The sequence below is a fragment of the Calidris pugnax genome, unplaced genomic scaffold, assembly GCF_001431845.1.
Source record: "Calidris pugnax isolate Ruff unplaced genomic scaffold, ASM143184v1 scaffold111, whole genome shotgun sequence".
NCBI classification, from domain to species: Eukaryota; Metazoa; Chordata; class Aves; order Charadriiformes; family Scolopacidae; genus Calidris; species Calidris pugnax.
Genome location: NW_015090872.1, coordinates 3,907,217 through 3,930,644, shown reverse-complemented (window position 1 = coordinate 3,930,644; position 23,428 = coordinate 3,907,217). Strand labels below are relative to the sequence as shown.

The following is a 23,428-nucleotide window of genomic DNA, read 5'->3' as shown; positions in this document are numbered from 1 at the left end:
GCTGGTGAGGCAGTTGTAATTCTAATCTACAGCTCCTTTCTGTGTGGATAGAACATCCTGTATCTTTCACAGAATGAACATGATTGCAAACATGAAGGAGAAGAGTAATTAAAGGAAGATTACGGTAAAGGAAGATTAAAGTAATTAAAGGAAGATACAGAATTCTGTACAGAATTGAACTTTAGAGAAAGGCTGTGGGTTTTTTTTTCCATAAATATTGTTTTGTTAAAGCAAAGCATATGTGTTAAAGGAAAAGGACCTTCACTCACAATTCTCTTAAGCATATGACATTGTCACCACCTGAAGGATACAAATGCAGTAAATGGAATAACATAGCAAGTACATTAATTATAGAAATAGCCAATTCCCCCTTCCCCCTCCCCTCCCGTTTACTTCTTGTGCTTCACTTACATCTCTCAAATGTGTTTTTCTGGTTGGTTTTGATGGTTTTTAAACACAGAATTGGGCTAAAGTTAGCAGAGAGGGGGAACAAAACCCCTTCTCTCCTGCACAGTGCTCGGGTTCGATATTTTGAAGCCAGGTCGCCTCTCGGTTCCTCCCCCGGCCCGCACTCCCTCCCAAGCTCCTGCTGCTGTTACCAGAGACTCCGAACCAAGGAAAGGCCGCAGCCCGCCCGCTCACCCTACTGCCCCTCAGGCTGACCGGGGCCAGCGGCACCAGGCCGCGCTTCTACCGCACTCGGAGCGCTGAGGAAGCCACACTGCCCGCCAGGCCTGGAGAGCCGTGAGAGCGGGCACGGCCGAGCCCTTCACCGCGCCCGGGACGGGAGGGGGCGGGCAGGGCAGGGCAGGGCAGGGCAGGGCAGGGCAGGTGAGCCGCCACCGCCCAGGCCCCGCCTGAGGCGGCCGCAGCTCGCCCCGCCCCAGAGGAAGCTCCTCCCCTACCCCGCGGGTGGGGCCAATCGCAGAGCCTCGCCCCGCCCACTCGCCTGCTAAGGACCCGCCCCGCGTCGCGCCCCGGCGGCTGAGTGGCAGCCCGAGCCAACAATGACCTGCCGCGGGCCAACGCCTCTTGTTGCGCGGCGGCGGGGTGGGACTTCCGCCGTGGCGGCTAAGGGGAGGGAGGGCGCCATGGAGTCGGCCTAGGTGCGGCCTTCGGCTCCCCGCGCCGGGCCCTGTGCCGGGCCCGCAGGTGAGCGCCGCCGGGGCGGGGGGTGCGGGCGCCGGGTCCCCTTGGGCCTCTTCCCTGCCGCTGGGCGCCCTGATTCGGTGGCGGTTAAGGAGCCGTTGGGCCCGTCGCTCTATTGCGCAGCGCTTATTTGCCTCCGCCCTTCGAACAGCGAGGCGGGGTCGCCGTCCGTGCGGCTCAGGCGGGGCCGCGGCCGGGGCTGCCCGCGGGCCCCGGGGCTTCCGTGTCCCGCAGGCTGTCACCGCACCGAGCGGCGGGAGGGAAGGAGGGGAAGAGAAGGGAAGGGAAGGGCACCAGAGCGCTCTCCGAGCATCGCTCCCAGGGCGGCGAAAGCCAAACCCTTGCTCGAGCGTTTCCCGGCTCTGCCAGGTGCGCGGCTCCTCCGAGGCACGGAGGTGCTCGTTATGGCTGGACGAGAAGGAGTAGCGGGGAGTCTGGCTGGTTGACAATAAAATTACTAGTGAAAAGGTGAAGAAAAAAAAAATATTGAGGGGAATAGTTCCTGCATCTTATCAGACCTGAACAGTGAATTTGCTTTGTGTCCATTAGTTTTCAGTTCTGTAGATAGGGCTTAGATGGAGATTTGGGTCAGTGATGACATCAAAATGCAAAAAGCCAGAGACATTGGGGATTTTGGGGATATGTGTGAAAATTGTTGATATTATCTGTGTAACTTGCGTTCATCCTAAGCTTCTGGAATTTTTGGAAGGTGCAGCCCCAATCTACCAGAATATTTAGAATGTTGTTACTGACTTTGTGGGAGGACAAGGCTTTTAATACTTGGTATGATTTTTGTGATTGCTAAAAGCATTGTGATTGTGTTTGGCTCTGAAATTGAATTTAAGTCCAATATGGATGTACAAATTCGTTGTTTTTTTTTCACCAAGAGGAGGGGAAAGGTGTGTTTTCTTGAGAGAGTGTAAGCATGATCATAACCATGTGGACAGGGAATTGCTTTGCGTTTCTTTTGCTGTGAAATAAGCTTTGAGTTGATTGAGATAGAATCTTCTGAAAATCTGGTGGTTTATAGATACTTTGTGGAGCTTGGTTTGTGGGTATTTGCTAAAGCTCTCAACATCCTTGTCTGTGGCCCAAGCCAAGTACTTTTTTCATGGCATCTGTCCTAAACGTGCTCTTAAAGCTTGTTGATGTTGGCAAGTAGGAAACTGATATTTTTTACAAGACGTAGTTGTATCTAAAAGAAAGTTTTCCACTCAGGTTGCCTGTTCTCATCTGGGAGTCAGTGTATCAGTGTTAAAAGCTCTCTGTGTTTCATAACCCCTTATTATTAATATAAACAACACCATTAATGCATTAAGAGGTAGGCAAGGTGTTCTTAGTGTCTGGTATAGCAGATGGGTGTATCTATTGTGTATTGTCACTTGTTGTATCGAACTTATTTAGCTATCCTGATTTTCAAGTGAAAAGAGACGTTTTGCTCTGCTCTTCCTTCAGAAGTGTAATCACAAATGTATTTTTTGTCGTACATACAACAACACTACTGCTGTCCTATTTTCATGGGCAGTGCCTTGTCTGATACATTCCAAGTAAGTGTATTTACTTCATGATTGCCTTACTGCTCGTTGATACACTGTGATACAGCACACCCCGCATTTTCCCCTCCTCAGTTCTGACCTGATGATCCGGTTCAGCCCTGCGACGGAGGGTTGTAGCTCCCCAGGTTTAGTTTGTTTTGTGAGTTCTAGGATGCCGAGTGGGAAGGAAAAAAATGCCTGAAGCTACCTAAGGGGAGCTCTGTCTGCAGACACTGGAAAATCAGGTGTAAAGTGCTGAAGATTAATGCAGAGTCAAGTTTAACTTCTCTTCTGTGGTTTACAGCATAGTCTTTAATTACATACGTCTATATTTCTGTGTGCTATAAGCTGCCTCGTTTAATTAAGAGTATAGTCTACAAATGAGCTACGGAATTTCAGGAATTACAAGGCTTTTTTGCTTGCATTTGAGACAATAGTTCTTGAGACCAGAAGAATTTGTATGTGTGTAACTGTTTGGTAGAGAAGAATGCACTGTTACATACATGTCATTTGCAAGGACAACTTTATTTCTGGTATTTTGTAATCTTGCTCAATACTGTTTTAATACTTTCTCTGTGTTGTAAGATGTGTGCTGAATTTACTGTATTGGTTAAAACATTGTGTTGGGTTCCAGTGTATTGTTGCTTCTGTCATAGTAAAAATGCATTTTTTTGAACAATTGCTCTTTATCTTCTGGCTTCACTGACGTCCTCTTTGTTAGGGCAGGCTGATGAGAGGAACTGGTAAATCTCAGTTTAGAAACAAAAATTCATGAATTTCATAATTCATTACAGGTTCCGGTGACTGTAACTTCTGTTCCGCTAACCAGTTGAAAGTTTCACAAAGAATCATATGTCTAAAGGACCAAGTCAGAATCATGAGAACTGTTTTTGAAAATATCAGCTGTTTCCTCCCAATAGTAATAAAGAACTTTAATTATCTTCATGTCAGTGTCAGTTTAAATCAAACCTAACTCTCCACTATTTACTTCAATGTTGAGGATCTCAGATTTTGGGGCAATGCTTTCTACTTAAAAAAATCCTAAAAGGATAGGAAGACAGGAGTTCTTAATGTGTTTCTTGATTCTGAAAGAGAATGTAATAGTCTTGTCTGTGATTTCTTGGTTCATAGTTACAATTTTCAGAATGAAGTATCTACAGTCAAATAAAAACAAATCCATGTGAAACCATTTCAATAAGAAGCCTCAATTTGGATGACCTAATTAAGTTTAATTGTTTGTGAAGTACTTTTAATTCCTCCAATAAGAAGTTAGAGTAGATCCAGGTGTTCTGATACAGACAATGTTAGCCATGTACCATCTACTTTTAAAACTTGTCCCTGAATTACTTACACTAGATCAAGTTTTGCTATCATAGTTTATTTGCTGTTGTTTTGTGTTACCACTATTTTAATGTTATGTCATTTCAAGTAACTTTTTTTTTTACAGTGACACTAGAAGAATTGCTAGAGAGACTTGGTCATCCATTTGTGGACCGAGCAATTCTTTTAAATGTAGCAATGAAAGTGGTTAGATTTCATGCTGAACATAGGGCTTAATTGTTGCTTGGTTTGTACTCTGAAGTAAGAGGTATAATGGATCTCATGTTTTTTGTTGAATGTGTTGTAATTTTCACTGTTGGATTTCTTAGCTTGATCACATTTAGGTGTGAGTTTTTATAAGGGGAGTAAGGTATTTTGTGCTTCTGTGTTCTTAAGAGATTGCCTGCACATAATCATGTTATAGCTAAGCCTAAGAGGAATCTGAAGTTCCTCTGTAGACAGCTAATCATTGTCTGTTTTAAGACTGGATTATGACTGTAGCAACAGTACAAAAAGAAATTGTCAGGTGTAACTTGTCAGTGGAGAACAGAGGTCCTGATCTTGGCCACTAGGTTGTGTTTTTCTAGTGAAAGTCATTTAGAAGTGAGAGTTTAGGGGGAGGTTCCTCCTGGCTGTTTCTCGTTAAGAGTGACTCCTGCCCTTCTCATGGGGCTATTGCTGAGGTTTTTCTGGGAATTAATGGTCATCAGGTTGTACACTTCTCTCTTGCTGTGTCCCAAGTGAGTAAGTAAAAAGCTGTTGTGGGAGGCTGAGTTACACTGAATTCTCTATTACTATTTCTTGCTCTAAAGAGTTATTGTTGTTAAGACAGTCTTCTTCAAAGAAAAACAAACAGCTATTTATTTAAGCACTAAAATGTGTTACCTCACTCAGTAATTTTGTATGGAATAACCTTTCTGTGTGAAAGAATTTTCTTTTTTTAAAGAATTTTCTTTTTTTAAGACTGTATCCAGCAGACAAAGAGTCTGCTGTGGATCTGAGGTGGATCTAAGGCAGAATCCCACTAAGTCTGTCTTCTCTAAGCTTATGTGCTTGCAGCTGTCCTGCCAAACTTTGGTGGTACAGCCAGATTGCAAGAACACGACAGGCAGAAAACAGTCACAGTTGTTGTCTCTCAGGTTCTGTAGATGGAAGTGCTGCTATGAAATGATCTAAGTTATTACATAGCTAAAATGCAAATTTAGAAGATGTCTCCCATGTCAGTATGCTTATAAAGTCTTACGCTCATATAGATTAAGTGTATTTTTGTGACTTATACAGAATATTGATGCAGAATGTGTTATACTAGCATTGTGGTGAAATTGTGTATTGATGTTCTGTTTTAATAAAATAAAGTTGATAGAATGTGGCACCTGGGGAAAAGAAAGTGAAGGGGTAAAGTCAGTAAAGAGGAAGAGAAAGCAAACACTGGTTTAATATTTTTCTTTGGGGGGTGGGGAGGATGGCAGGGCAGTAATCCATTCTGTATTTTAGGAACATCGTACAGGACAGAAGCCTCTACATGTAGCTTGTGAGAGATGGGGGAGAAGATAGATGGGCATCTGGCCAGGATCCTTATCCAACTCCGTGTCTTTCCCCTCTGGAAGTCTCTATCTCTTTGTCAGCTAACTGTTGCGCTTGTTCAGATTGCAGTTCTCAACAGCACAAATTAAGCCTAAATATCAAACCTCAGGTTACTGCAAGCTGTGGGAGGTATATATACAGAAAATTTAACCTATTTAAAAACATTAGGAAACTTCTAAGGGGGGGAAAAAAAAGTATTAAAAGGTACAGTTTATGTGGAAAGTCAAGACTCAGAGATGAGGAAATGCTACTTTTATGGCTACTTTTGCAACTTCAGTTTATCCATTTGCCCTTTTGTGTAGAAATGGCTATGTAGTTTAATAAATCCTTTTCTCATACTTTTCCCCTACAGAACCTTGCTTTGTTCAGTATGTGAGTGGCATGCACTAAAAGACTTAAGTCAGTTATGTGGAAGGCTGAAACTTCTTCCTCTCCCTTGTCCAACCCAAGTTTTTGGATGCTTGATTTAGCAATTTAGCTAGTAGATGGTTTACTTTCATATTGGTGTACATTATGTATTAGAAGCCTGAAGACCCACATTGGATTGAATGCCCATAGGCATATGGTATTAAGCATTTTAGACTAAAGCTTTACAGAGGTATCATTTTTTACTACATTAAAAATGATATTTATTGAATCTTGCAGATGTGCACTATGTTGTTCATGTTTGTGGATTGTGAGAGCATAAATTTTAGGGCTCTATAATAAGTGGAGGAAGTTGGTCTGTCACAGACATTCAGTAAATCCTGTGGTTCTAAGGAACAGCCTTTATCAGTCATAGAAGTGACATCTCAACCTGAGTCATGTTTGTTGTCTAGGTTGGGATTCTCCCTGGTGCCAAAAAAAATAATTACTTGGAAGACACAAGTGGAAAGTAGTCTCTAATCTGTTTCAAAGAATACTGAGAATTTCCAAGATTATTATCTTAAGTGTTAGCTTTTGTCTTTGCTGGAAATAATTGAAACACTTAAAATCTTAGATGTTATACCTTCAACATTTGTGTTATATTTGATGGGCCAAATTTTGTGCTTTCAAGATGCGTATGGTTGTAAAATTGGCCAGTTTTTGATATGAGAGATTATGGAATGAAATCTGTTACCATTGCAGTTCATGCATGTGTTAAATTTGAGGAATTCAAAGTTTTGTTCGTGCAAATGTTTGTTTTGTTTGGGGTTTTTGTGAGTTGCCTTTTTTGTTTTGCTCTTGTTTGTTTGATTTCATTTTTTTGGTTGGAAGTTTTTTGAGGGTAACAATACTGTCAGTGACTTCAGTAAGGATGCAGGTATCATTGCTCATACAAGGAAGGCATTCAGGCTCTTAATTTGTTTTTAATATGTTAAAAATCTCTTTGGCAAAGGAAAAAGAGCAAAATGTTTGTTTTGCTATTTCCTTTTCCTAACTCTTTTCCTTGCTTTTATTTTTTTGGCTTTGATTAATGATAAATCAGCAGTTTTAAAGAGCAGTTTCTGTTAGAAAACGTGCCCCTCTACTTCCAGACACAAGCTGTTGCTTTTTGCTGCTGGTTTTGATGAAAAATTATTAACAAAGAGTTAACTTCCTTTTTATGTTTTGAGCAGATGAAATGCACACAAGAATATTTTACAGAATACTTATGTTCCTTTTTTTTTAAGGTCTCAAAAAAGAACATTCTTTACAGGAGACTAAATCCGTTATCCAGACCATGAATCGTATTTGAGCATTTGTGAATTTCACTGGAGTTGATAGAACTAGTTTGTATTTGGTGCCTGTTGGTGTCACGTGGGTTTTGGAAGTGTATGTTTAGAATAAATGCTTTTAGTAGAATTACTGTAGAGGGATTTTGCTGATTTGAATTTATGATAAAAGAAGGGAAGATAAAAATAGGGAGTGTCTAAGGGTGTTGAATAGAATGTAAACTTTGATTCCTGTATGCTGCTTACATTGCTGTGTGTTGCCTATAGCTTTTTGAAATGCCACTATTGCAATTTTTGTGTTTGCCTGCATTCCCATGTAGGTTACATGCTCTTAGCTAAAGGGGCTTGTACCTCTAAAATAATCATATAAATTAAATCTTACTTATATCTCAAAAGTAAATGTAGAATAACACTTTGTATACTTTAGAAGAAAAGTTTTAACTGACCAATAGAGCCCAGGAAAATGACAGAGGAAAATATTTGCCATATGCCTTAACTGTTTTTTTCTCTTTTTGTTGTTGCAGGTATTAAATAAAATATGCTGTTGTCAATAGGAATGCTGATGTTGTCTGCCACTCAGATATACACCATTTTGACTGTTCAGTTATTTGCTTTCCTGAATCTTTTACCCGTGGAGGCAGATATTTTAGCAGTAAGTATGAGAATCATCTTTTAAACTATTCTACTAATGAACCAGTTAGTAGAATAAATGTTATAGCAGGTTGCTTGGAATGGAATTGCCTTAACAGTTAAGTTCAATGAAAAAAATGAGTTCTGCACTTTCAGATGATCTCACAGATGATGTGTGCTCAGATACCATGATAGTGAAAGCACTTAATTCCTTTAGTCATTTAAAAAGTTCCAAGCTGACCAGATATCCCACAGTGTGTTATAACTCTGTTAAAAGAATTACATGATTATTTGGTTTAGACAACAATTTAAGTTTTGGTGATGGATGCCATTTTGTAGGGTAACTGTATATAAATAAAGTAAAATAGTCTTCTATGGCTAGTATAATTTATGTGTGTGTTGAAGGCTCTGTTGGTAAAGGTTTTGTGTATATTACATGTGTATGTATTAACGTATCAGGATAAGAAACAGTACTATGAACATAGGGTAAGTGGTCAAAATTGTTGCTGGGCTACTTATTACCAATTTTATATATTGTATAGCTTTATGGAGGAAGTTTTATGTGTCTTCGTAGGATAGATCTTAAGCCACTGAAGTATAATTAAACCTAAGTACTGTAGGTTCTATGTTCCCTGCTTGTTACAGTGAGAGATAGGAGAGTTAGTATCACATCAATTAATCTAGAACAGAGTGAAAAACCCTTGATGTTAAATGGTAAAAAATAAAAAATTAAAAGTTCGTTATAATGCAGGGTTGAAGAATGCCGAATTATGTTCTTTGGATCTTTAAGTTGCTACCATTTTTATTGTAGATAAAATTTAAAAAAAAATGTGGGTAGATTATTGCTATATTATGGAAATGACATCACATTTCTATTGTGAAATTTTGAACTTGCTTTCTACTGTAAACCTGATGATTTCTCCTCCCTCCTTTCCTCTCTCACCAAGCCCATGCTTCCTCTTTTCATAAAAAACCTAATTTTTATTCTTGCTACTTCCTCCCTTAGAAAAGACATTTTAAAAAACAAAACCACACCAACCTCAAAAAAAAAGGCATTTTGGAATTTTAGTTTAATTTTTTCTATGTAAGCTTCCAAGTGCCGTTTTCTAAAATATTTCCATCTCAAAATTGAATGTTTCTTATTTTTGGATATTTGAAAGTTACAAATTTATTCTGAGAATATCTTTGAAGTAGGAAATGAAGACATGAACTAGACACTTATCAAAACTTTGCTATGAAGAGGGGCCAGTGGAATGCTTAAGAGATGCTCAGAAGAAGAGGGCATGTTTGCACACTGTGTCACATGGAATTGAAGGCATACAGATTGCTTACAATCTTGAGAGATTTCATGGTTTAATGATTGCCTGTTTGGGGAGCAAAATTCCAACTGAAGTTTTAGGTTTGTCAGCAAAAGGAATGCTTCTTTTCTCTACTGATTTACATGTATTTTTATGCTTCTGTGTTCTCACATAGTTGCAGCCTGAAAGGAAGGATTATGTTTGTATGAAGTACTGCTCTGTGTATATGAAGCTTGATTAGTTATGTTTTTTAAATAAGGGATGAAGGCAAGTAAGTTTGCATCTGACTCCTAGCTTAAGCTGGGGCTTGCTGAATGATTCAAGGGAAAAGCTACAGCAGCACAAGTTCAGGAAGGATGTTTTGAAGAGGGTAAATGATTGAGTAGTGAGGATTGAGGAACACAGGGTGCTGGCATGGAGCTGAGCTGTGTGGTGGCAGGATGGAAGATCAGGAGGAGAAGTTGTATGGAGAAGATCGATTACACAGAACAAAAATACTTCCTTGAAATTTAGCTCCATTCCTACCTCTTTCTCTCAATTTAATTAACGTCTATGGGAAGGAGGCTCCTTTGAAAGAGTTAAGATAAATCGTAGCAGTGTTTTTCTTTGAACTATAGTTCGAATTCTCTGGGTTTGCCTGGCTATTATGAAATGTCCATCTGAAATAAACACAATCCTTATTTGACTGTCCTGTATGACAGCTGGATGATACAGTGAATAGACAAATAATTCTGAAATGCTAAACTTACCAGCTGATGTCCATTCAAGTCAGTATTTAATTCATAACTTTTAGAGGAAACTATTAATGAAAAAAAAGCACTTTTTATTGTATGGATTTGCACTTTTTATTGTATGGATTCTTCATTGGTGAGGTCACAAAAGATGAATAAAGAGAGGGAAACAGCTTCAACAGATTTAAAGTCTTTACAGTATTCCTTTGAAAATGAAAGTTCATAGAATAAAACAAAACTGTAGATAGTTTTCAGCTACTAATCTGAATAAATAGCAGGGAATTGAGAAGGGATAACATATGGACGCTATTCTTTGCCTACAACAGACGACCTGTTAAAAGCAGATCTTCCCTGTTTTCAAGTGAATTCAAAGCAAAAACCCAAAACCAACAAGAACACCGCTGCGTTTTTCAGATTTTTGCTTCTTTGGGGATGTTTCTAGTTTCTCTTCTGCAAATATGGTGGTATTTGAATTGTAGACAGTAGAAAGAAAGCTTTACCATAGAGATAATTTAACAAAAGGTTCTTTAATACTTTCTAATGTTAACAACTAGATAAAAAGAACAATGTTGCCATGTGAGTAGAAGACAAGTGGAAGAAGCAATTTTGCTATTTCATTGACAAGGTCACAAGAGATTGTATGTCTGAGAAAAATTTTAATCTGAAAAAATATGCAGTGTTGTTTATTTCTATATACACTTGTTACCTATTTCTCTCTTGTTGCAAACCTGAAATTTCTTTACATTTTATTTCTCTTAGTATAACCTTGAAAATGGAACTCAGACCTTTGACGATCTACCTGCTAGATTTGGCTACAGACTGCCAGCAGAAGGCTTGAAGGTAAAAAAAAAAGAAATATCTATATATAAAGAGAGGACTGTATCTGCTGAACACTTCTTCTGTAAACTAAAAAGATAAATGAATAGTACTGAGGAAAAATAAATACAGAACTGATTAATCTACTGCTCAAGTACAAGCAAATGTGCAGAGTCTGATATAAACTGTTGCCTGTGAAAAAGAGATTCCTTTCCTAACAAAAAGAATCTTGGTAATCTGACCTCTATGTAAGCAAGAATTTGCTGAACACTTTTAATAAGTAAGTTAAAAATAGCTGAATGATGGGAATCTAAGTAAGTTGGTTTGGTAGGCCATTGTTTTCTCTGAAGTAGGTGGCAATACTGATCTCTGATGTCAGTTACCTTGCAGTGGTATCAATGAGTGCCATATTGACTTTGGTCTCGATTAATTTAAAAAAAAATATTTTGAGAATTTATGGGGTCGTATATTGTTAAGCCCTTTCATATAGTAAAGTATGGAAAGGCAAGAGAGGTTATCTTCCTTGCATGTGGCCCACATTGAGTGCTGTGAAAAGGATTTGTAATTCCTTTTCTTGGGAAAGTACAGGGACTGCTGTCATTTTGCTTCCCTTCTTGCATTTCTCAAGCAACTGAATGGAGAAGCTCAAGGGCTGCAGTTCTGCCTTCACTCAAACGTGCAGTGCCACAGAGCTGGGGGCTGTGTAGTAGGTGATTGATTGTGCACTCTCTCCTTATACGGTTCCCTTTTAATTGTAATCCGCACCCCATAGTAGATGAGAAGTTCCCCGTTCTCCCAGTGCTGTACCAAGTGGGAAAAATGCAGATAGTACACATACACTTTTCTGTTAGTTATCTATTATAGTGTCTCATACTCCAAATAAAATCATGACTTGAAAACTGGTCATGGGATTATTAAGAGAAGGTACTAGTAAGTGATAATATATTGGATTAGCAGAAAAAAATGAGTGACTCTAAAATTTCTTTTAAATATTGTTAATCCATTTTTTTGATGCATATAAACTAAAAAGTGTGTAAATATTATACCATATTAAATTGTAAAATTTAACTAGTATTGGAGAAGACAGAAGTAAGGTGTAAAGATTTGCAAATGTTAATGAAACTGGAAAGGGAAAAATCATATTGACCTATTATGCAAAGTGCTTAATGTGCATAAAAGGTTAAAGATGGCTATAACCCATGGGAATACATACAGAACACTACCATTATTTTGCACTAGATCAGGAATTCTGAAAATATCATGTCTTCTGAAATACAGCAGCAAGCATGTGTTGTACAGCAGGATAATTCCTTGTCCATGTGTCCAGTGTGGTTAATACACTTGGAATGTAGTAAGGTGTGGAGATGGACGGAATAAATGAATAGGAAGGAAATTACATTTAAGGTGAAATGGGGAAGGACTATGAAGAAGGCTAAATAAATGTGGCTTCCATAGGCAATGATGAGAAGGCATGTCCTACTTTTTCTGACTTCTGCTAAGGTAGTAGGTGTTCATATGCTATGGTGGCAGGAGTCAGTAACTGCTGCCAAGACAAACTCGCTTTTATCTGTGTAAAATAAGATAGAGGAGGTAGAAAATAAATTATTTAAAAATAAATGATATATGGTGGTGTTGACACTGTAAACTGGTGTGGTAGTCCTGCATAGGAAAGTATTTAAAAGCCTGATGAACATCCATTTCAGTTATAGTCCTTGCATCCTCTGAGGTAGATTTGTTGTTGAGATGATGTAGTTGGTGCTTGTTGTCTGGTGTGCTCTGTTGAATTCAAGAACAATGGCCGTGCTGCATTTTTCTCCTTGTCTGGTGTTAGATGCAGTGACGTGAACTGTTTACTCTCTCTAGGATCACATTCTTGCAGTCAGTGTCAGTATGTTTGTTCATTTCAGATAAAATTTCTTTTCTGTTCCTCTCCTGTACTTGAAATTCTCACCTACAAGAAAGACTGGACAGCTAAATTGCCTACTACTACTGTGAAATTCAGTTTTCATTACTTTTTTTTTTATTGTGGAAGTGGCTAGATGGAGTCAGTCTTGTGACAGTAACTTCTTTGTCTGGCTGTCACTTTGAACAGTCTGAGTAAATATTTATGACTGAGATGTTTATGTTTTTATTTTGTATAAGAATCCTAAGCTGTAAACATATTTAGGCAGGCCACCTTCCAAGTTCCAGTGAAGGGGAATTGCTATCCTTTACGCACCTATGGAGACCATGAATATCATGAAGGCAGAGAGATACTTCCCTATTCATTCTGTTTGTAGCCTCTCTGGCCCCAAAATCTGGCTCTGCAGTGTCATTGATGACTTTTTTTTTTATTGTGGAAGTGGCTAGATGGAGTCAGTCTTGTGACAGTAACTTCTTTGTCTGGCTGTCACTTTGAACAGTCTGAGTAAATATTTATGACTGAGATGTTTATGTTTTTATTTTGTATAAGAATCCTAAGCTGTAAACATATTTAGGCAGGCCACCTTCCAAGTTCCAGTGAAGGGGAATTGCTATCCTTTACGCACCTATGGAGACCATGAATATCATGAAGGCAGAGAGATACTTCCCTATTCGTTCTGTTTGTAGCCTCTCTGGCCCCAAAATCTGGCTCTGCAGTGTCATTGATGTTGCTCTGCTTGTGAGTAAACAATATGCAAAAAATGAAGCTGATGTGAAGGTACGAGGTTAGATCACTCTTTGTTTGCATCATGTCCTTTTAATGCCAATGGGGAATAAATTGCTGTGAGAATACCAATAACTCTTAAGAATTCTGCTGCAAATGAACCTCAAGAAGACTTCGTTTTCATGCCCAGTAGGTTTTATCATGAGGAGAAGTGGTGTTAGAGCTGTATAGTTCTTTAATGTCTATATTGAGAAACAGAGGGAGATTAAGTGATTTGCCCGAGTAGTGAGCCAATTTAATACATCAAAAATAGATATAAGGAGCTTTGATTCTAACCTTTTTAACTGTTACACAGCTCTGTGTCTTAAGGTAGATGTTGTCACCTGTGTAGAAATAATGAGTTATAGTCTTGAATGTAATACCAGCATGATTTCCTTATTTCCATTAAGATTTTAATTATTAAAAAAACCTGCTTTGATATTGGTTGAAATAAGATGAAAATGTTATATATGTCTGCGCTTCCTGCATTTCTTTAACTGTAACATGATGTTGTGGTTTGTGTAAAACTTCTGCAGTTGGTTCCAAACATACCACTCTTTAAAAAATACAAGCCAGCCAACAAAATGCTTTGCATGAAACTAGGTAACATAAGTCATATTTGCTGTATGACTCAGGGGAACCTCAGGGAACTAAATTTGGCTGTCAGCAAATCAGTGTAAAATTTTCAGTGGATTTTTTTTAATTGTTACAGACTCTGTAATGTTGTGCCTGTCACCACAAACTTGGCAAAGAATGGCTGCTGGTTCAACTTTTCTGCCAAAAGAAATATTATCATTACAAAAATCTATTCCTCGAAACAAAATTGCTTGTCTCTGTTGTTGGTTAACCTTTATGGATGATATATATTATGGACAAAATGTAAAATTATCTGTTAAAAGTATATTTAAACTGACAGTTTATATATGCAAACATGTATATTTTATATACTGAAACAGTTTATATGTTAATTTATATATAATTATATATTCTATACTATTATTATATATGATTATTTCTACACAGCTGATGATACTTCTCTGTATATCTCAAGCTGTCAGTGAAAACTGAGAGTTTAAAGCTCTCAAGGATATATCTAGAACTGGAGCAATAATTTCTTGAGCCCGCAGCAGTGCAGCTTCTCATGATCTTTATTTGCATAAAACAAATTAGTTGTATTCTTATTTTCCACTAATTCACTGCTCTTTATCTGTATGATAATTTGTTTTAGCTTTAAAACTGTTTTAAACAAGTGTGAATCTTGTAGGAATAATCTTATGTCGAATGATACTTCATTGTATTAGTGTCCAAACACCTCTATCACATTGTGACCTTATTGCACAAACACCTTATAAAGAAAGTAATTTTTCTGAAGTAGTGTGTTTCAAGTGAAGGGTAGACAAAACCTCCTCTAGGTGTACACTCTGGATTTTTCTGTATCTTGGTAATCAAAATCTGTTGTGAAGAGAATAACAGAAAGGAATCTAATTAATATCAATCTAATGATGAACTAGTTAACATTAATCAAATTAATAAAGAAGCTCCTTTTCAGGTGAGGTAGATCTTTGACCAAGGAAGCAAGAATATTCTAGTAAAGGAAAAAGGGAAAGTCTGCTCCTGTTAGAGCTAGAACAAATAGTATTGTGCAGTCTGCATGACACTCCTCTGGCATTTGTCTTGTGTAAGTTCCTGTATCAGCAGTGTTTATGGAGCACATACAGCAGTAGCAAAAACAGTTCCCTGGAGTAGTGAACCCTGAAGTCACAACCTTATGGAGGGGGACTAGTGTCGGTGCGTTCAGTGCTCAGGTGGGCATGTTTCCTCCCAGAGAAACTGTAGAGTTTTTCAGTACGTATTGAAGCAGGAGGTTAGGGGAGCTCTTACTCCCAAAATTTTCAGTGGTGAAGTACTCAGTCACCTAAAAACAATGCAAAGCTTGCTTCAAGATTGATGTTGCCAGAATTTCCTACTTCTGTGAATCTTCCAACTGTAGCAGGGTTGATGATCTCTAGTCTTGGTATGCTTACCATAATAAACCAGCTATTTTGGATGCTAGTTCAAGCGTTGATTTCACACACTGAACTTTTGTCTATTTTCCGTTTTAATTTCCAGGTACTAAGTTTGTGTTAGTGCTTCTTAGGCTGTTATATTTTAGGTTTCTTGATTAGTCTCCATATGTCATAGGATAATACTTCCACCATATTAATGTAGTGTACGCAGTCCTCTTTGTGCTGAATTACCCTGCAAAGTCTGACGATGTAATTGGAAGAACCGTTTTCTTTCTAATTCTTTACAAACGTAAACATTCTGATGAATCAAAATAGTCAGGGATGTGGCAGAAATCTTGCGATGTTATGGGACTGAGTTGAAAATAAGAATTTGTTTAGCTTTTGTGTGAAAGTGTACAGTTCTCTTTCCATATAGTTGTCTGCCAACCCTTTTATTAAGACAAAGAGAAATAAAGCTCCTTTTTCTGTTCTTGTTTTCTAGGGATTCCTAATAAATTCAAAACCAGAGAATGCATGTGAGCCTATAGCCCCACCTCCGCTGAGAGACAACTCCTCTGGTGCTTTTATTGTGTTAATTCGAAGGCTTGAGTGCAACTTTGATATCAAGGTAAGAGTTTTGGTTTGTTTTTTAATTTTTTTCCCCTCTCTGTTTCAAGGTCTTAAAGAATTTACTGGTGCTTCAGAAGGCTATCCATAACTAACAGCAGGGTAGATTCTGAAGGAAAGGGAGAACTTTGTCTACAGGCAAATAAAGCAGTATTGTAATATTATTTAGTTTAAGATTTACCTGTTTGTGAGCCAGCTTACATGGCAAATAAGGAAGACGGATGCTGTGGTTTTATAATAGAAAACATTTGGTAGCAGTATCAGCTTTTCTTGCAGTTAGACTCTTTGCTGCCAGGGATCACAGGGGAGATTGGGGAATGGAGATAACAGAAAAGCACCCCAAGTCTGCAAGCCACTTTCCTGATATGTTTTTGCTTTTAATAGCTGGGTTGTCTTGTGCCTCACTGCCATTGTTCATGGGGTCTCCGTATGTCACGGTTGGTTGATGGGGATAGGAGGCAGTGCACTGCTGGGCAGGAACAGGCACAAATGGCAGGATGGCAACCTTTAATGAGTACAACAGCTAGAAGTTACATTATGAAGTATATTATAAAAGTTTTTACCTGCAGCTGGAGTTTTCTCTGTGTTATTTTAAAAATACTGAATTGGAATTATTTGTGTGGCAGGAATATATGGTTTTCTTGAAAATGACCCAGATATATTGGGCAGCAAAGGATGTCTTAAGGAAAACAGGGCTCTTCGATTTGTTGTTGACTTTCATGAACTAAAAGGAGATCCAGCCATATTTGCTGCTATGTGGTATTGTGGTTAAACAAGTAAATTCTACCCAGACTGTAGATTCCAGCTGTTGAGGCAACTCCACTGCTCATGTAATCTACCTTCACGCCAAGGAAACATTCCAAACTCAGAAATGTCACACATTTTGTACCATGAATCCTGTCACCTTGTGAGTGTGGCTTAGTGAGAAAAGGAAGGACAAATGACTGCTTGTCTTTTTCACACCCTCTTTGCCTTTCTAATTGCTGCCCCTAAATTGGAGTGGTGTTACTGCTGATGACACTGTTAAAGGAACAGGTCAGAATTCTTAGTGGAATACATTTTAAATCCGAAATCCAGCAAATGCTTGTTTGTTAAAAACTACTTGTTTTGACTGAGCCGGCAGCTTTTTTTACTCTGATGCTAAATTAGAAAAATCACATCTGCATTGCTGGTTACAGAATTCTGAGATTCTGGGAAGCTTTGGAAAGCTGCTCAGCTAAAGGTAAGAGTCAGGCAGGGGGCGGATGTGCAGAACTACTTTATCCACGTAGCTATCACCTCACATAATGTCAGCTCTTGTATTTTCATTTTACACATCTTGATTTGCCACACACAGTCAATGAGTGTTCTTGCAGGAAATGGAAGATTTGTATGTTATCATTGTGGAATTTCCATGGTCAGTTCTTTAAGGATTAAGTCACACTAGCTCTGTAGGTAAATTCTTTTTGATTATGCCTTACATTTTGTGTAATATCCATGGACCGGATTGCCACACATTTCATCATTAGACAAAGCAAGGCAGAAAGTGGATCAGAACTTCCAGGCAAGCATGGGCATTTATGTGCTCACTGGCCAGGGAATTCACATTTATATTATGTTGTTAATATTACTGCAATATTGCATTATGTAATTTTATACATACTACAGCGTTTTGCCCTGAAGTTTCTGCCAGGAAGCAGCATGTGAGTTACATTACATATCAGCTGCTTGACTGAAAGGATTCAGATTTTAACAAAAGCTGGAGTTCATTTTTAAAGCCCTGTCTCTCCTATTTTACACTGAAAACAGCAAATACACGTGGTTAGCTGATTCCTGATTTTATTGTGTATGTATCTTTACTAGGCCAGAAACTCTGTTCTTTCCTTCCATTTCTCTCTTAGCGTTTAGGGTATGGTCATCTGTGGTCAAATATGTTGTTGATGTTATGTAGGAAGCATCATGCATTTGCTGCCTACGTAAAACGTTTGTTCGGCAAAAGAAGCATCATTTGAAAACTGTGCTACTTATAGAAGAAGTTTTATAATGGTCTGGGATTATATGTAACTTGAGTAAATGATACGTCACTATATTTAAACAGCCTCTTTAGGCACAAAAGCCAGCAGTGTAATATTTGCCAAACTCCCAACCATGAAACTGTTGAGTAGAGAATTCATTGTAATTTTCTTCATGGAAAGTTACTATGCAATAAGAAATCACTTTCTGAAGCTGTACCATCCTGCTTAGATAAATCTTAAAAATGGATTAATGCTTCACATGCTGGGTTAATACTTGACACACATGAAGGCATGGATGCCATCCAGAGAGACCTGGACAGGCTTGAGAAATGGGCCTGTGTGAATCTCATGAAGTTCACCACAGCCAAGTACAAGGTCCTGCACCTGGGTTGGGGCAATCCCGAGCACAAATCCAGGCTGGGCAGAGAACGGATTGAGAGCAGCCCTGAGGAGAAGGACTTGGAGGTGGTGGTGGATAAGCTCTACATAAGCCAGCAATGTGCACTCACAGCCTAGAAAGCCAACTGCATCTTGGGCTGCATCCCCAGCAGCGTGGCCAGCTGGTTGAGAGAGGGCATTCTGCCCCTCAGCTCCACTCCGTTGAGACTCCCCTTGCAGTCCTGCGTCCAGCTCTGGGGCCCCCAACATAAGATGGACATGGACCTGTTGGAGTGGGTCCAGGAGAGGCCATGAAGGTGATCAGAGGGCTGGAGCACCTCTGCTATGAGGACAGACTGAGAGAGTTGGGGTGGTTCAGCCTGGAGAAGTTTCTGGGGAGACCTAGCCCCTTTCAGTCCCTAAAGGGGCTACAATAAAGCTGAGGAGGGACTCTTTATCAGGGAGTGTAGTGGTGGGACAAGGGATAAAGGTTTGAGATTGGAAGAGGGGGGATTTAGATTAGGTATTGGTGAAGAAATTCTGGACTGTGAGGGTGGTGAGACACTGGAACAGGTTGCCCAGAGAAGTTGTGGCTGCCCCATCCCTGGAGGTGTTCAAGACAAGGCTGGATGGGGCTTTGAGCAACCTGGTCTGGTGGGAGGTGTCCCTGCCTTTGGCTGGGTTGGAACTAGATGATCTTCAAGGTCCCTTCCAACTCTAACCATTTTATGATTCAGTTTTGGTGCACAGTCAATGCTTTTGTCTTTGGGGTAGTGAGGGTGAACTTGCAACTTAAAAGTATAATTGGACAGGCAATTGTTACTGCTTTTTGCAGCTAGATGGTGGTGTTAAGCTTGTGCTGGTTCATGATAGCTTGGGTAGAAGGTACCTGACTGTGATTGTGTTAATGTCACTCTTTATTATAGTAACTCTGCGTTAACTGAATATTTTTTAAGCATATTCATGTGTGGTTTTACATGAATACCATTATAAAATCCAGTAATTAAACAAAAGCTCTGTGTTGTAAGTAAGTGGCAAAAGTGAATAGGGAACTAAAACATTTCCTTAAGTAATGTAAATTACATTCCTTTTTTATTTTTTGCCTATTTCTGCTCTTGTGCAGTATGCAAGAAGGCTTTGTATTTCAAGCTTGACTTAAAGAACCTTTTTAGAATAATCAGTGGAAGTTTTCCAGCTTTACAACTCATGTTCCTCATTATTCTTTGTCTCTTGAGAAGAAAAATTAGTGGGTGTATGTATGTATGTGTGTATATATATGTGTGTGTATATATATACACATATATGCTTCCCCTCTAGCTTTAAGGGTAGAGGTTTTTAAAAAGAGCACCAGAATTTTCCCGTTTTTTTCTGATGTGTTGATGATAATCTGCTGTAAAGGAAGGATGGTGGTGATTTCCTGGTGAATTAGTGTAGGACAGGGTTCCATAAGATTTGTTTGTCTATATGTTTGTAAGGATGGTGCAGTGGTTGGTATGTGTTGACTGGTTAATAAAACTGTTGTGATGCCATAATAGCTGAATGCTGCAACTGTTTTCCATTTTCAAAGGTATTTAGAGCTGTGATGTTTTGGTCAGTTGTACTTAATGGTTCTATGTTTGCCCACTACATAAATATGCATTTGTGTTACGATCTCCTTAAATAACTGCATGCATCAAAGTGGAAATAAAAGTTATCACCGTGTCCTATACTAACACAGTTCAGAGCAAATCTACCCAGCTATGGCCAAGCTTATTGTATAGTTTTAAACAGGAGTTGAATACAGGATGAAACCCAAATGTTCCTCAAGGTTCTCTAGTGCTTTTTGCATCTTCTGATGAGTTTTTATACTGTTGTGGATGCATTGGAAGCAGTATCTAAGATGAATAGTTGTGACTTAGGTTTGCATTACTGATAGTCACTACAGCAAATACCATTTACCTAGACATTAGGTTTTGCTTGTATTGACAAAAATCCAGTTTATAACAAACGTAACTGGTACACAATATATTTATAGTTTTGTACCCGTATTTATAATTTTGTACTTTTCTGTGAGCTTCTCATACCCGGGCTGTCAATTAAGATATTTCCACATCCCTAAAGGCATAGAAAAGACACTACTCATGTGATTTCATGAGCTATCAAGTGGTTATTTCTAGTTAACGAAAGTAAGTTAGTACCTTTATTTTCAATTATGATGAAATATTATTTTTCTCTAACTATAGGAAGGTAATATATGTGAAAACTGTGTGTCTGCGGACAATATTGAATAATTTTTCTGGAAAAATAACATATTTGCTTGAGTGAAAGAATAATTATATGATTTTATTTTGAAAAGTGACACTTGGTTTAGATGTGCAAATAAAGTTGTGGTAATACTTAACTTCCTGAAAGTGTACCTTGTCTTAGGACAGACAGGTTACTGTATTTTGAAACAACAGTCTTTCTAATAAGTACTTTGTATGACTTACAGGTTTTAAATGCACAGAGAGCTGGATACAAGGCAGCTATAGTTCACAATGTTGATTCTGATGACCTCATAAGCATGGGATCCAACGACAGTAAGTACAGGTATCACTTCTTCTCTCCTGTTTGAAAATCATTTCACCCGCTAGAGTCTACGGTAATAAAATCAGTATAAAGTATTATGATGGACTCTCGGACAAAACCAAAACAAACCGAAAAACCAATACAACAAAAAACCCCAGGAAACCCCACCCCAACCAGAAACCCTTTTGCTTTTAACACTTTAAAATGGGAGGTGTTTGTATAAGAACGTACACGTATGTTTGTGTACTATTTGTGGCATTCAGTTTGTACATTCTCTGAGTGTTTCTTTTGTTTTTCCTTTAAAATTTAGTTCAACTGTTCTGGGTTAAATGGTTACATTTATGAGGTAATTTTATATGAATGATGTGGAAAATAGCTGATGTGTTGTTAATTAAGTAGAAATACTGGAAAAGTAAAAAAAAATGCTACTCTTTTGGAAGGAAATCAAACTTTTAAATATGACTTTTTAGTATTTGCTAGTAGTTCTATTTTTTTGTTGCACTGTTGTGTACATTTTTCTGTTCCTTTGGGCAAATGGATTCTAATTTCTTATAAGTACATAATGCGTCTATGTTTTTTCAGTTGAAAAAAGAATGTTTAGAGACCAGTGTCCCATTTTCTGATTGGTTTTGATGCTAGCTGTTCCAATTTTAACCTTTCACAGAGTGAATATGTTCAGAACATCTTGTAATCTAGTCAGAATGTTGGTTTTGGTTTATGGTATGTGTTTTTTGTCTATAGTGCTGTTACGACTTTCTCTGTGGCATTTCTTTGTTTTGTTCAGTTCTTGAGCTTGCTCAGTATGGAATAAGAACATAAATGAGAACAAAAAAGTCTTTCCCAGTGGAAACAACATTGAATAAACTAGGAAATGAACTTTCAGCAAAGTAAATGGCAGTTGAGTAGCCCAGAAAGCTATGTTGAAGTGGTTTTAATGAATACCCAACCCGTGTGAATCTTATTTTCAAATTTCACTGAGAAATCAGAATGTACAGCAAGTTCACAACCAATGCAGACTTGAGTACTGTGGAGTGACATTAAGCTATATATGCTTTTGCCTTGGGGAACCTGAATGCTTTGCTGAAGTGTCAGAGGTGCAGATCAATATAACGTGAAGCTGAGGAGACGGCCTTCTAGAACACTGGGTTTATCTTTCAATAATTTTTCATTTGAGCTGCATCTTTTAAGTGTATTATTGCTTCCAGTAGTAAGCAGAGAAAGTGGAGACTCTTCCATCCAGTTTCTTGAAACAAATAAAGATGCGGTATTTTTTCATTCTCTTCTTTCTTTTTGACCTTTTCTAGCTACGGCTGTTTCCATTGTGTTCATTTATGTTTAGGGTGGAAAGGAGGGAAGAAAGATTAATTAAAATTTGCAGTACCAGACCACAGAAATCATAAAAGTTGACAGACATTTTGGAAATCAATGGAGTTGTGTGACTTTGTCAAGTCTCTGAGTAAGAATGATTTTTCTGGTTAAACTTCCTCTGATGATGCCTTTTTTTTTTTTTGGTCAAAATATTTTGTGTTTGTGCTCCCTTTAAATATTACATGAAGAATTTTGATTTCTATACCTGCAATCAAGTCCCTAGATATTTGGTAGGAAAAATGATGCCACTTCTTATATGACATGTAGCATGCATGTGCATCAGTGTATATGTCATTATGTTAAAAAATGTCTTCATGTTGTGATAGTCACATGTTAAAGTCTTACATCTTAAGAGTGTCCATGGCATGTCTGGATAATAATAGCTTTATTCTTCTGCTTTTTTATGCAGTTGAGATTTTAAAGAAGATTGACATTCCTTCTGTCTTTATTGGCGAGACTTCAGCTAATTCTCTCAAAGAAGAATTTACTTATGAAAAGGGGTAAGTTACTTCTGTGTTACTCCTTGCATTAACTCATTGCCTCTTTTTAAGATTTTTGGATTTAAAATAGGATGTTGAGATGACAGAGGCTGTGGATATTCAAAGTGAAACCTTGTGCCTGAGAGCAATGTGCAGAAAGCATTTTTAAAAATAATTTGTTTTCCTCCAAGAGGGTTACCATGCATTTATCAAATATTACCCCTTTTGTTTTTGTATAGCACTAAACATATGAGATTAGCTAATGTGTATTTCAAATCTAAGGGTGTGTTCTTACAATATAAGCCAGTTCCCGTTGAAGTAAGATGTGTTTTTAAAAAAAACCTGTTTTTAAAGCACATTTGGGATAATGCAGGCATGAAGCTGTTGGCAAGTCATGACTGAACTGTATGTCTTAATCTACCCTTTCTATTGTATTCTTAGGTATCTGTACAAATACTGACATGGATAACTTCATTGATTGATAGTTTGAATTTAAATGATCGTCTGTCAGACCTTACCAGTGTTTAACTCCTCTCTGACTTTTAAGTGCAGTTCTGCTCTGGAAGAGACATAGAAAAATGGAATTATTGATATCCCTGGTGCTCCCGCCTGCATTCTTTGTGCAGAAGTGCATTCTTTCTGAGTGTAT

The 23,428-nt window shown here is 38.2% G+C and overlaps 1 protein-coding gene across 1 annotated transcript in view; it reads left to right on the top strand.

Moving 5' to 3' along the window:
- The first annotated feature begins 1,022 nt into the window (after window positions 1-1,022).
- Window positions 1,023-23,428, top strand: part of RNF13 (ring finger protein 13) — a 42,838-nt gene continuing 20,432 nt past the window's right edge. Inside the window, exons 1-6 of the mRNA XM_014946015.1 lie at window positions 1,023-1,152; window positions 7,786-7,913; window positions 10,680-10,760; window positions 15,889-16,014; window positions 20,856-20,943; window positions 22,710-22,800. Coding sequence (XP_014801501.1) covers window positions 7,800-7,913; window positions 10,680-10,760; window positions 15,889-16,014; window positions 20,856-20,943; window positions 22,710-22,800 — 500 coding nt within the window. The 5' untranslated portion in view covers window positions 1,023-1,152; window positions 7,786-7,799. The remainder of the gene's footprint in view (window positions 1,153-7,785; window positions 7,914-10,679; window positions 10,761-15,888; window positions 16,015-20,855; window positions 20,944-22,709; window positions 22,801-23,428) is intronic.